The sequence below is a fragment of the Mobula birostris genome, chromosome 29 (genome assembly GCF_030028105.1).
Source record: "Mobula birostris isolate sMobBir1 chromosome 29, sMobBir1.hap1, whole genome shotgun sequence".
NCBI classification, from domain to species: Eukaryota; Metazoa; Chordata; class Chondrichthyes; order Myliobatiformes; family Myliobatidae; genus Mobula; species Mobula birostris.
In genome coordinates, this window is record NC_092398.1 from 16,355,348 (window position 1) to 16,368,130 (window position 12,783).

The window sequence follows — 12,783 nt, forward strand, 5'->3', positions numbered from 1 at the left end:
GCTTTCAGTTGTTCTTCATTAAGAACCACAGGGTTGTCTGCGCCTTTGCTGTCCTTCAGCAGATTGTTGACTGGTTGAGCAACTGTTGATGGATCTGACACTAGCTTGTCAATACATTAATTAGCAAGGGACCCTGATGCCAGTCTCAACTCAAAGGTTTGACTGTTTACACTCTTCTATAGATACTGCCTGACTTGCTGAGTTACTCCACCATTTTGTGTGCCACACAGTTGAAGTTGCTGCCTGTGCTTTCTGACATTGTTTCAATTTGTTTTTGAGCCGTGAGCAATTTAGATCGATTGAATTAAAAACACAAGAGATTCTGCAGATGCTGGAAATCCAGAGCAATTCACACCAACACAGGTACCTCCAGCATTTTGTGTGTGTGACTTTCAATTACCATCTTGTTCTTTCACTTGTTGGTTAATGCAAAGATTTGCTCTTTAGGCATTTTACTGTTTCTATCATGCTGTTTTTGTAGTTCATCGCAAGTTTTGTGCTTCTTTCAATAAGTAAAAGACTTTACTCATCCCATTACGCTTTAATTGTTCACACATTTGATCAAACTAACCAGATGCTTTTGCATCTAAATCAGCAACAGCCATTTCCTGAGTCTTATTCCATATATTTGCAATATCATCTAGGAGCTGTATTTCATTAGATTTAACATTATTGGTATATTTCAATAATCTTATCAAAATTAAAAGTTTTACAACTTTAGCCATTGTTTTGATGCAATCCTAAATATATACGTACTTTTACTATGACCGCAATCTTGAATTTTTAAACAGGTTGTCCTGCAAACTGAATTTTCCCTATGCTCTGCTCACTTCCACAAATTAGCTTTTTATCTGTGCTCTACTGCCTGTATGAATATAATTTTTTGAAGTTTGCACTTCTTTTTAACAGATGATGATTTAAAAAAAATAGCAACACAACAGTCCTCAATCCTGATTTCCATCCGATGATGTAAAAGCCAGAGCTAGATTTTTTTTTCTCAGACTATTTACAACATGAAAGGAAGTTCTTATCCCTTTTTGTAGGTGGCAAATATTCTTTCCTTGTCTTGGATTATTCTGAACTCTAAGTGCTACTGACTACGCCAATTGGCGGATTTGATGTTTAAGTCCAAGCTACTTTTAAAAGTCAGGAACAAGGCATGAACTTGTTGCTTCACTATCATTTTATGAAAAGTTGTTAGGAGGGGAACAGTGGCAGGGGTCTAGTACTTGAAGAAGAGAGAAAAGCTAAAGATGGCACACCTAGCATAAAACAGCTACTTCTATGCCAGAAGGAAAACCCCATTCAAATCTAAATACGGTAATCCATTTGGAAAGAACTGAGTCAACACTTCAGCAAAAATTAACCAATGACAAAACACTTACTCACTTAATGAATTGCAAAGCCCCAGAATTATATTTTGAATAGCCACTAGAGGCATATTAAACTGTTATGAATACAATGGCTGCATAAAATACAAGGTAAATAATTGTTAAACTGTAAAGACAATAATAATTTAAAATTAAACATTGGATCCAACAGACTCTCAGCACCTGTGCACTCGATTCACAATGATAATACATTCTGAAGCTCACAGATTTCTGGGTACCAACAGTGCCATTGAAAGTGTTTACAAACTCTTCCAAATAGTATCATCCAGTCAATATTTTTATCAGAGCTCAGCAGGCAATCTAACACAGCAAGCTTCCACAGGCAATATACTCAATGTCAACAGGCACTGTGTGTGTCAAGAGTCAAAGTTAACCTATCTTTTTCTCTGTCAATCAGCTTCCAAAGTTGCTACTCTGTCATTCGTTGCCATACCCCCTGCTCATCATCATCTGCTCTTACCCCTACCTCCGTGCAGAGCACCAAACTCTGCCCTGTGCTACCACGTCTCTGGTTTCTGACCCTGCTCCAGTGAACATACAACTAATGGTTCTCCATTCTGCTTTCAGATTTTCAAGGACAGTGGTTTATTGTAACAACCAAGCTCTGTGAGTCACAGCTCTTTCAAAGCAGTGGAAGTGACCATAATGTTGAAATGACCAGGGAATAAGTTCGTTAACTACCAATTTCAGTCATACTCAGGCCAGAGATTTGTGGGACAAAGAATATGTCAGTCACCACTGTGGTCAGCTCACCTTCTTCAGTCTGCAGAAAGTCAAGCAGGAAACTTATGGGAAACCTCTTCACCCACAGGGTGTTTGGAATGGATCACCACAGGTGAACACAGCAAAGGATTTAAAAGGGTCGCCGTGGAACAGAAACAATAGCAGGGACCAGCTGTGCTGAGTTGATTCCCTACTGTAAACTGGTTGTGCTGTAGATTCACTCAATACCTGAGACAAAGTTTCAAATAGAACTGATTTATTTGTCATAGATCCAGAATATTAAACTCCAGTCCTATTAAGTATGAACATCAGCAGAAAAAAACTCCTTCCACGCCCAGTGACAGGGTGCAGAACTGGGTGTGATGAACAGCAGCAACAATTGCAAAGTTCAACACGAACAACAACTTTTGAACTTGCCTTGGAATTCAGCAAGTTAAATAGTTAAATATCCAGCATGCAGCTTATTTAAACTGTTTCCCCAGTGTGAATTTGGGACAGTGTCACAATATTGAATGAGTGAGTGAGTCCCTTCCCACAGAGCAAGTTAATGCTCTCGCCATCCACCCCAATGTGAACTCAATGATGCACCTTCAGCTGAGATGACTGAATGAATTCCTTCCCAATTTGAGCAGGTGAATGGCCTCTCCCCAGTGTGAACTAACTGGTGTTGCAGTAGGGCAGATGACCAAGTGAATCCCTTTCCAAAGACTGAGCAGGTGAGTGGCTACCCTTCACTGTGAACTGACTGGTGTGCCTGTAGCTGAGATGAACAAGTGAATCCCTTCCCACAGTCTGAGCAGGTGAATGGTTTCTTCCCAGTGTGAACTAACTGGTGTTGCAGTAGGGCAGATGACCGGGTGAATCCCTTTCCACAGTTTGAGCAGGTGAATGGCCTCTCTCCAGTGTGAACTCGCTGATGTACCTTTAGAGAAGATGACTGAGCAAATCCCTTCCCACAGTCCGAGCAGCTGAATGGCATCTCCCCAGTGTGAACTAACTGGTGTGCCAGTAACTGAGATGAGCGAGTGAATCCCTTCCCACAGACTGAGCAGGTGAATGGTTTCTTCCCAGAGTGAACTAACTGGTGTTGCTGTAGGCCAGATGACCGAGTGAATCCCTTCCCACAGACTGAGCAAGTGAATGGCCTCTCTCCAGTGTGAACTCGTTGATGTACCTTCAGTTCAGATGACCGAACAAATCTCTTCCCACAGTCTGAGCAAATGAATGGCCTCTCCCCAGTGTGAACTGACTGGTGTCTCTGTAGTTGAGAGAACTGAGCAAATCCCTTCCCACACACAGAACAGGTGAACGGTCTCTCTCCAGTGTGAACTCGCTGGTGTGCCAGGAGGTCAGATGTCTGACTGAATCCCTTCCCACAGTCTGAGCAGGTGAATGGTTTCCCCTTAGTGTGAACTGACCGGTGTGTTATAAGCTGAGATGACCGAGTGAATCCCTTCCCACAGTCTGAGCAAGTGAATGGCCTTTCCCCAGTGTGAACTCGCTGATGTATCTTTAGTTCAGATGCCCAAGAAAATCCCTTCCCACAATCCGAGCAGGTGAATGGCCACTTCTTGGTGTGAACTGATTGGTGTCTCTGCAGGTCAGATGACCGAGTGAATCCCTTCCCACAGTCTGAGCAAGTGAACGGCCTCTCCCCACTGTGAACTAACTGGTGTATCAGCAGGTGGGATGACCGAGTGAATCCCTTCCCACAATCGAAGCAGGTGAATGGTTTCTTCCCAGTGTGAACTGACTGGTGTGCCAGTAGGTCAGGTGAGCGAGTGAATCCCTTCCCACAGTCTGAGCAGGGGAATGGTTTCTTCTCAGAGTGAACCAACTGGTGTTGCTGTAGGCCAGATGACCGAGTGAATCCCTTCCCACAGACTGAGCAAGTGAATGGCCTCTCTCCAGTGTGAACTCGTTGATGTACTTTCAGCTCAGATGACCGAACAAATGTCTTCCCACAGTCTGAGCAAATGAATGGCCTCTCCCCAGTGTGAACTGACAGGTGTCTCTGTAGTTGAGAGAACTGAGCAAATCCCTTCCCACACACAGAACAAGTGAATGGCCTCTCTCCTGTGTGAACTCGCTGGTGTGCCAGGAGGTCAGATGTCTGACTGAATCCCTTCCCACAGTCTGAGCAGGTGAATGGTTTCCCCTTAGTGTGAACTGACTGGTGTGTCATAAGCTGGGATGACCGAGTGAATCCCTTCCCACAGTCTGAGCAGGTGAATGGCCTCTCCCCAGTGTGAGTTCGCTGGTGTATCTTCAGTTCAGATGCCCAAGAAAACCCCTTCCCACAGTCCGAGCAGGTGAATGGCCATTTCTTGGTGTGAACTGACTGGTGTCTCTGCAGGTCAGATGACTGAGTAAATCCTTTCCCACAGTCTGAGCAAGTGAACGGCCTCTCCCCACTGTGAACTAACTGGTGTGTCAGCAGGTGAGATGACCGAGTGAACCCCTTCCCACAATCGAAGCAGGTGAATGGTTTCTTCCCAGTGTGAACTGACTGGTGTGCCAGTAGGTCAGATGATCGAGTGAATCCCTTCCCACAGTCTGAGCAGGTGAATGGCCTCTCCCCAGTGTGAACTCGCTGATGTAGCTTCAGTTCAGATGGCCAAGTGAATCCCTTCCCACAGTCTGAGCAAATCAGCGGCCTCTCCCCAGTGTGAACCGACTGGTGTCTCTGTAGGTTGCTTAACCGAGTGAACCTATTCCCACACACAGAACAGGTGAATGGCCTCTCTGCCATGTGAACTCGCTTGTGTGACTGCAGGTGGGTTGACTGAGTGAATCCTTTTCCACATTCAGAGCAGGTCAGTGGTCTCTCCCCAGTGTGAACGCGTTGATGTACCTTCAAATGAGACGACTGAGTGAATTCCTTCCCACAGTCTGAGCAGGTATATGACATTTCCTCGGTGTGAACTGACTAGTGTGCCAATTGCTGAGATGACTGAGTGAATCTGGTCCCACAGTCTGAGCAGGTGAACAGCCTCTCCCCTGTGTGAATTCGCTGCTGTAGCTTCAGTTGAGATGACTGAGTGAATCCCTTCCCACAGACTGAGCAGATGAAAGACCTCTCTGCAGAGTGAACTGACTGGTGCATCAGTTATCGAGATGATTGAGTAAATCTCTTCTCACAGTTTGAGCACATGAATGGCCTGTCCCCAGTGTAAATTTGTTGCTATCTCTTTAGGTGGGATGTGAGTGAATCCCTTTCCACATTCAAAGCTGATGTACAGCCACTCCTGTGTGTGAACTCGCTTGTGTGTCAGAAGATCTGATGATTAATTCAATCTCTTCCCACACATGTTACAGTTGTGCAGTCTCTCTCCCTCGTGAACTCACTGGTCTTTCTGTGGTGGGCTGAGTAAGTGAATCTCTTCCCAGATACGTAATACGGTCCTCTTTGTGAGAATTTTTGATAAATATTTAACCTGGATGACAATTTGAAATGTTTCCTGCAGCCAGAAATGTAGTGAATCCCTCACAGTCATTACAGTTGACGAACTGATCTCTCGTGAACAAATGCTGGTGTGTTCTCAGAACCCTGGTTCCAGTGGTTTTTACTGAGTTTCAACAGAAAACCTCATTTCAGATGCAAAGCATGTTTCCATTTGGGATGAGATACTCCTTTTCTTCTCCATGAATCAACAATAGATGTATTGGTGTTACAAAGGAAATGTCTGATCATTCCTTAAGTATCTGGATAAAGACAGCAAAACTGATATGATGTGTTTGAGATTCCAGTACACGAATTACTTGCAGTTTCTAACCTGTAAAAAGATTTACAAAAGACATCAATGGACAAAAGATAACATTTCAGATGAAATAATTTTAGTCTCTACTGTGAACTCTGACATCACACTGTCACAGCGAAGTGCAACACAAGTTGTAGGAACAACTCATCTTCTAACTGGTTGCAGTTCAGGCCTCCAGACTGATAATCAAATTCTCTGTGTTCCTGTCTGCATCAGAATAGCCCATTTCTGCCCATCTTTAATCTGTGACTTGGCTCAGTTTGCCTCTCTCTATTAGTATAATTTCAAGTTCTGCTCATGCTATAAAGAGCACATGATATTACACAGCTGATCCTGGAGACTTTCAAATTACCCTGAGCCTCCCCACCCCCCCCACCCAGTGAATGACAGTGGTGAACTCATCAATGGCCTCGTTGATGGCAATGCCAATGAATATGAATGGGAGGGCAGCAGGATTTCTCATTGGAATGTGGCACTTTGTGATGTGAAAGCTACAGGTCACTCGTTACCCAGGACAAAGGTGTTTGATATCATTATGTACTGAGAGAATGGTACAAAACATGTCCAAAGCACGGGGAGATAGAACAAAGGTGATTTTCTCAAGAACTAAAAACGATTGATTTTGTTCTTTTCTCATGTAGCACTAACACAGACATTTTCATTAACTGGAAGATAGACTATTCAATCGAGATTAACTCCCAACTATATTTTTGTTCCAAGTTCCTGATTTTGGATTTAGACAGCTGGGACCTGGCGGTGTCTTGAGAGATCCATCCGATCTCAATTCCCCTGCCTATACTTCCAAACATGCCTTATGGACTGCAGAGGACAGAGGTGCAAGTGTCACCCATGGTCACTAACATACCCAGAATTCCCCACAAATGAGAGACCCGTCTATCCACCACGGTCGGTCTCAGCGACACGCAAGCGCCAGACATGGGCGTCAGTACCTTCGCTCATCAGCAGAAAACTGCCCAGAGCCCGGATACAGATCGTGGGACTGAGAGGGGAAAATGACCGGTACTGTCCCGGGATGCGGGGCCACAGCATGTCCGGAGTTCGCGGCAATTATCGTAGGGTTATGATGCGGCCGGCTGTGCCGAATGAACCTACACCCAGGGCCCACTCCGACCTGCTCCTCCCTCTCTCCATCTTGTTTTACGGTGGTTAGCAGCCAGCTTAATGGTGCATTACCGCCACTTTCTGCTCTGGAGTGTGCAATAGACTTACATTCTAAATCCCTTCACACAATCACACACACACACATACCCTAACCTACACTTCATTCTCCTCTCTTTGGCCATCCTAGTACCCTATTCCTGCTTATCCATCATATCCTATAAAAGAACCCCTGTACCACTTAAGAAAGCTAAAAATACCTTGACCTGTGCTCTCTCACCCATGCCAAGCAACCCTTTTAATGTGAATTCCTGCACCCCCAATTCCCTTAGATTAATTCTCATCATCTCTCTCTGTATCCCATACTTCCTGAAACTCAGAACTACATGTTCTACTGACTCCTCTTCCTGACATTCCTCACACAATCCTGTCTGGTGTTTCCCTATCATTTTCAATGTTTTGTTTAATGCACAGTGCCCCAGCCTTAACCTAGTCCACACAGTCTCCTCTCTTCTGTATCCACTACCTACCCCAGTACCTGCAACATTTTTTTGTATTTGATGGAAATGCCTCCCTGTCCCATCTTTCTTGCCACATTCGGTTGATTTTTTCCCAGATTACACACTTAACCTCTGCTTTACTGATACTAATGTGCATTTCTACACTCTCTTTCTTTAACACCCTCTTTGCCAACTCATCCACCCTCTCATCCCCCTTCACCCCTACATGTGCTGGAACCCATAGAAATTTTACCCGACCTCCCTGATTTGCAATTCTTGTGACTGACTGAAGGACTTCATAAAGTACATCTTGCCAACTGTTTGAGTGAAAAGACCTTAAACTCACTAGAACTGAGGAAGAATCTGAGCATATCAATGCTTTGACTTGTCTGGGTTTCTCCACCCATCGCAACTCAACCAACACTGCCAGCATCTCCACTGTAAACACCCCTAACTTATTAGATGTTCTTCTGCTGATTCCAATTTCTTTTGCTGGTATAGCCACTCCAAAACCTGTCACTCCTGTTTCAGGTTCCTTCACACCATCCATATAAATGTGAGTATAATCACTATACTTTTCCATCACATGACAATTAAATGCATTTACCAAATCAGTTTTATATTTTCCTTTCCCTTTTACCTCCAACAAATGCCAGTCTACATCAGGCCATACAAGCTTCCATGGAGCTACAACCGGATAAACGACTGAAGGACTTATCCTTTGATCAAACACTCCACATTCTTTAGCAATATCATTCCCTACCCCACTAAAGTTATCCCTCTGAAACCTCCCATTTTCCCAGAACTCCTGCAACACTCCTTTAGCAGGGTGAGAATCATTTTGCCCCTGCAAATTAGCCCAGTAGTTTGCCATCAATTGCATCCTTCTTAGTTCCAAAGGCATTACTCCCATTTCTACCTGTAGGGCTGACACTGGTGATGTTTTAAAAGCCTGAATCACATCCTGTTTCCTTATAAGAGACCTAGCTGCTGATCCATATGCTATATTTCCATAGTCCAACACAGATCTCACTAAAGCCACATACATTCTCTTCAACGCTGAACAACTTGCTCCCCATTCCCTACCAGTCAAACATCTCATCACATTTATTACTTTTTCACATTTCTCCTCAACTTTCCTGATATGGTCTGCCCATGTTAATCGTGAACGAAATATAACTCCAGGAAAATTAAACGATCCAACCCTTTCTCATTCAATCCCATACATCCTTAACTTCTTCCCTACCTCAATTCTTTTCCTGGTAAAAAATACAGTTTGAGTTTTTTCTACTGAAAATCTACATCCCCAATCATAACCCCACTCCACCACTTCATCAATTGCTTCTTGTAGCTTCCTGATTATATGCTCCATGTTTCTGCCTCTTTTCCACAAGGCCCCATCATCCGCAAACAGTGACCTACCTATATCCACTGGTACCTTTGTGAAGACATCATTCATCATAATGATGAAAAGTAATGGGCTAATCACACTACCTTGTGTGCCATTTCCCACTATGTACTGTTTTGATCATTCTGATCCAATCCGAACTTGAATTTTTCTACCAAACAAAAAATCTTTAAACCAATTAAAACCTCTCCCAACCCCCATCTTGTGCAGTTTAATTAATAATCCTTCCTTCCACATCATATCATAGGCTTTTTCAAGGTCAAAAAAACACTGCAACTACTGATTATTTATTTGCCTGGGCCTTTCTTAATTCAGTCTCTAACCTTATCATTGAGTCCATGGAATTCCTTCCCTTTATAAAACCACTCTGATAACTTGCCAGCATTCCCCTCCTCTCAAGCTCATACGATAACCTTTCTGTTATCATCCTTTCCATTATCTTACATATATTTGATGTTAATGCTGTTGGACTGTAGCTAGTGGGTTTTGATGGATCCTTGCCAAGTTTCCTGATTGGAATTACTACTGCTTCTTTCCATGCACTTGGTAATCTGCTCTCCACCCACACTCTCTTATAAAACTGCAACAACTTCAAGAGCGCTCCTTCTCCTAGATTTTTTAGCCTAACAGAGCATATCAGATCTTTCCCTGTGGAGGTTGGTCTCGATCTCTTTATTGCTCTCACCATTTCTGCCAACGTAAATGGATCATCAATATCTGTTCCTTCCCTCCTGTTTAACACACCTGGGTGTTGACTCATTGTTCTTTCCCTTCTTCTTCTCTCTTCCTCAGACAAATTTTCTGAACTGTGTATCTGTACAGACGACTTGGCCATGATCTCAGCCTTATCCCTAATGGAGACTGCAGCTTCCTCCTCAGATATCATTACTGGATATTCCCATTCCCTTCTATGTCCCCCCATCCTCTTAATCATTCCCCATGCCTTTCCCACACCTTTCCCACAGGTGTTGTTCTTCCTATTTCGTTGCAAAAACTCCTCCAACTTGCCCTTTTAGCTTGACGTATAGTTCTTCTCACCACTGCCTGTGCCTTCTTATATTGAATCAAATGCTGCATATTATGGGTTCTTTTAACTAGCCTGAATGCTCTATTTCTGTTTTTTTACAGCCTGACAACATTCCTCTGTCCACTATGGTACCAGTTTCCTATTCATCCTATTTTTACTCCTGGGTATAGATCCTTCTGCTGCCATAATAATTGCTGAAGTCACCTGACTGTTTAATTCATCTATATTTCCAGAAATGTCAATCTTTATCAATGCTTCTTCACTCAACTTCTGGAACTTACCCCAATCTGTTTTTCCAAACACCCACTTTGGGATTCCGCCACCTGGTCTTATTTCAACTCTTCCACCCACTGAACATAAAACTGGGTAGTGATCACTGCCTACTGCTGAAGCAGTCCAAACTCCCCAGTTACTAATGCCAGCCAAGGTATTAGACACTAACGTAATATCTAACACTGACTCAGTTCCTGTTGTTTTGTCTATCCTTGTGCCTCTACCATCATTCATACACACCAAATCCCTTTCTTCCATCAAATCTTCAATTACCTTTCCATTTGGATCTGTAATCGGATCCCCCTCCCACCCCATATTGTGCTGTGAGCATTGAAATCTGCACACCACACTACTTTATGTCTGTTTTGTCCTTGTATCTTTAATAGGCTGTCCAAATCCAACCTTTTACATGGATTGTAGTAGTTAATTATAACCACTCCCTCCCCTCTCTCCCACACTTCCACCACTATGTATTCCTGATCATTTCCTTTTTCCAGTACCCTATATGGTATACCTTGCTTGATTAACATAGCACAACCCCCTCCTCCCACTAGATTTCTATCTTTCCTTATCGTTGTATACCTATATACCACAAAGTCTAAAGTTGGTTTCAACCAAGTTTCCTGAATACACACTACATCCAGTTTTACAACCATTTCTTTAATAAAGTGCTTGAATTCCAGGCTATTGGCCAGTAAGCTCCTTGCATTCCATTGCCAAAGAATCACCATAATTAGTATTAACCAACCCATGACACTTCCTGGCTTGACTGATTACTGAGGTTCTCCCTCACTTCTTCCCGTGTCAGTCCTACTAACCCTAAATGGTTTACTGCTGCTTTGACCACCAGCTGAATTTTGTCACTTTTTGACTTTACCTCAGCCATACAATTAATCACTCCTGCAATGAATGTTACTAGAGCCTTTTTGTCTACATAAATCCTGTTATTTGTTCTTTGTTGCATCTCTCGTATCCCTATTGCTCCCTGTTCATTAGGAGCATTATTCTATTCTCTTAACATTCTTACAGCTTCTGCATAAGTGATCTTTCTTTTCACTCTTATTTCTTGAATTTTATTCTCCCGTCTCATAACCTCACACCCACTATATGCCACATTATGAGCTCCTCCACAATTGCAGCATTTTGGTTGCATTCCTGTTCCGCACTTTCCATATTCATGATCACCCCCACATCTAGCACATCTCCTCTGCCTTTCACAGTTTTTAGTTATTGTCCAAACCTTTGACAATTATAGCACCTCAGTGGCTTTGGCACATACACCCTTACTGGGTAGCTCATGAAACCCAGGAACACCTTCCTTGGCACTCTGTCTTCTTCAAATTCAATCAATACTGATTCACTTTCCTTTTTCACTCCCTCCTTTGTTGTTTTCAGTCTTTAAACATTCATTACTTTTCCTCCTTTGATATTCCTCTTTAACTCCTCCATATTTATATTCATTGGTACCCCCGTGATCACTCCTTTACGACCACCATTTCGTGCTCCTACCCTCCCTGTGTATTCCACCTTGCATTTTCCTATCTCTTTTAGCTTGAATACTTTCTCAAGTTGCTCTTCATTCGCGCATCTTACCAATAGGTTGCCATCATTAATGACTTTTGCAAATACTATTTCCCCTATCTTATTTGCCAGAGTTGTTGTTAGCACAAACGGGTTAATTTTCTTCATATGTCCCTGAGCCTTCTCATTAAACCTAATTATGACAACACCTTCTCTCTGAACTTGTTCATCTTCCTCACTTTCAGAGCTCTCTCCACTGTCATTTCTTATTCTTTTATTCCCTTTGTCTCAGTTTTCATTCATCCGTCCCCTCACTATCTCCTCATTCTCTTTATTTATCCCTTCACAATAATCCATTTCTCCCCAGCTGACTACCTCTGATGCCGAATCCATATCCCACTCCTTCTCCACTCTCTTTCCCTCAACCATACCCCCCCCCCACCTTGTCCGCCATTAGCGGACCCGCGCGACCCCCTCCCAACAATTCCCGCTCCTTCCCCGCTCTCTTTCCCTCAACAAGTTCAAAACCACATTCACGCATCAAGAGCAACCACCAGCCACCCACCTCACCTCTCCGACCTGCTCCCCATTTTCCGGATCCTTTTGTCAACAGAGCGCATGCGCAATTTTGGAAAAAAAAACGACTTCCCTTTACGCCTGCGCATTACATCGGTGTTGAATGCTGAAACGTGAATGTTTAAAGCTTTAAAAGTTCATTTTTATCAAAGTATGTCTGCAGTATACAACTCTGAGATTCTTCTCCAGATAGCCCCCAAACAAAGAAAAACATGGAAGCAAGTTCAAAGAGAAACAGCCTAACAGCACAAAATATCTTGCCTGAAAAATCTTTTAGAATTCTTCGAGGAAGTAACAAGCAGGGCGGACATAGGAGAGGCAGTGCATATCATTTACTTGGATTTTCAGAAGGCATTTGATAAGGTGCCATATATGAGGTTGCTTAAAGTAAAATTCTACGGGCCTACAGGAAAGATGCTGCATGGATAGAGGATTGGCTGACAGGCAGGAGGCAGCAAGTGGGAATAAAGGGGGCCTTTTCTGG

General features: G+C 43.2%; 1 protein-coding gene across 1 annotated transcript; it reads right to left on the reverse strand.

Moving 5' to 3' along the window:
- Positions 1–1,727: 1,727 nt before the first annotated feature.
- On the reverse strand, positions 1,728–12,334 carry LOC140190318 (uncharacterized). The gene is made up of 2 exons (XM_072246944.1): positions 12,289–12,334; positions 1,728–5,890 (listed from the first exon to the last, which is right to left on the reverse strand). Exon 2 carries the CDS (start codon positions 5,023–5,025, stop codon positions 2,839–2,841), a length of 2,187 nt encoding a protein of 728 aa, XP_072103045.1. The 5' UTR covers positions 5,026–5,890; positions 12,289–12,334; the 3' UTR covers positions 1,728–2,838.
- Between the last annotated feature and the right edge of the window lie 449 nt (positions 12,335–12,783).

What these genes read in the sequence shown, in the direction of transcription:
- LOC140190318 (XM_072246944.1), bottom strand. Translation starts at nt 5,025, where the DNA reads ATGTCATATACCTGCTCAGACTGTGGGAAGGAATTCACTCAGTCGTCT.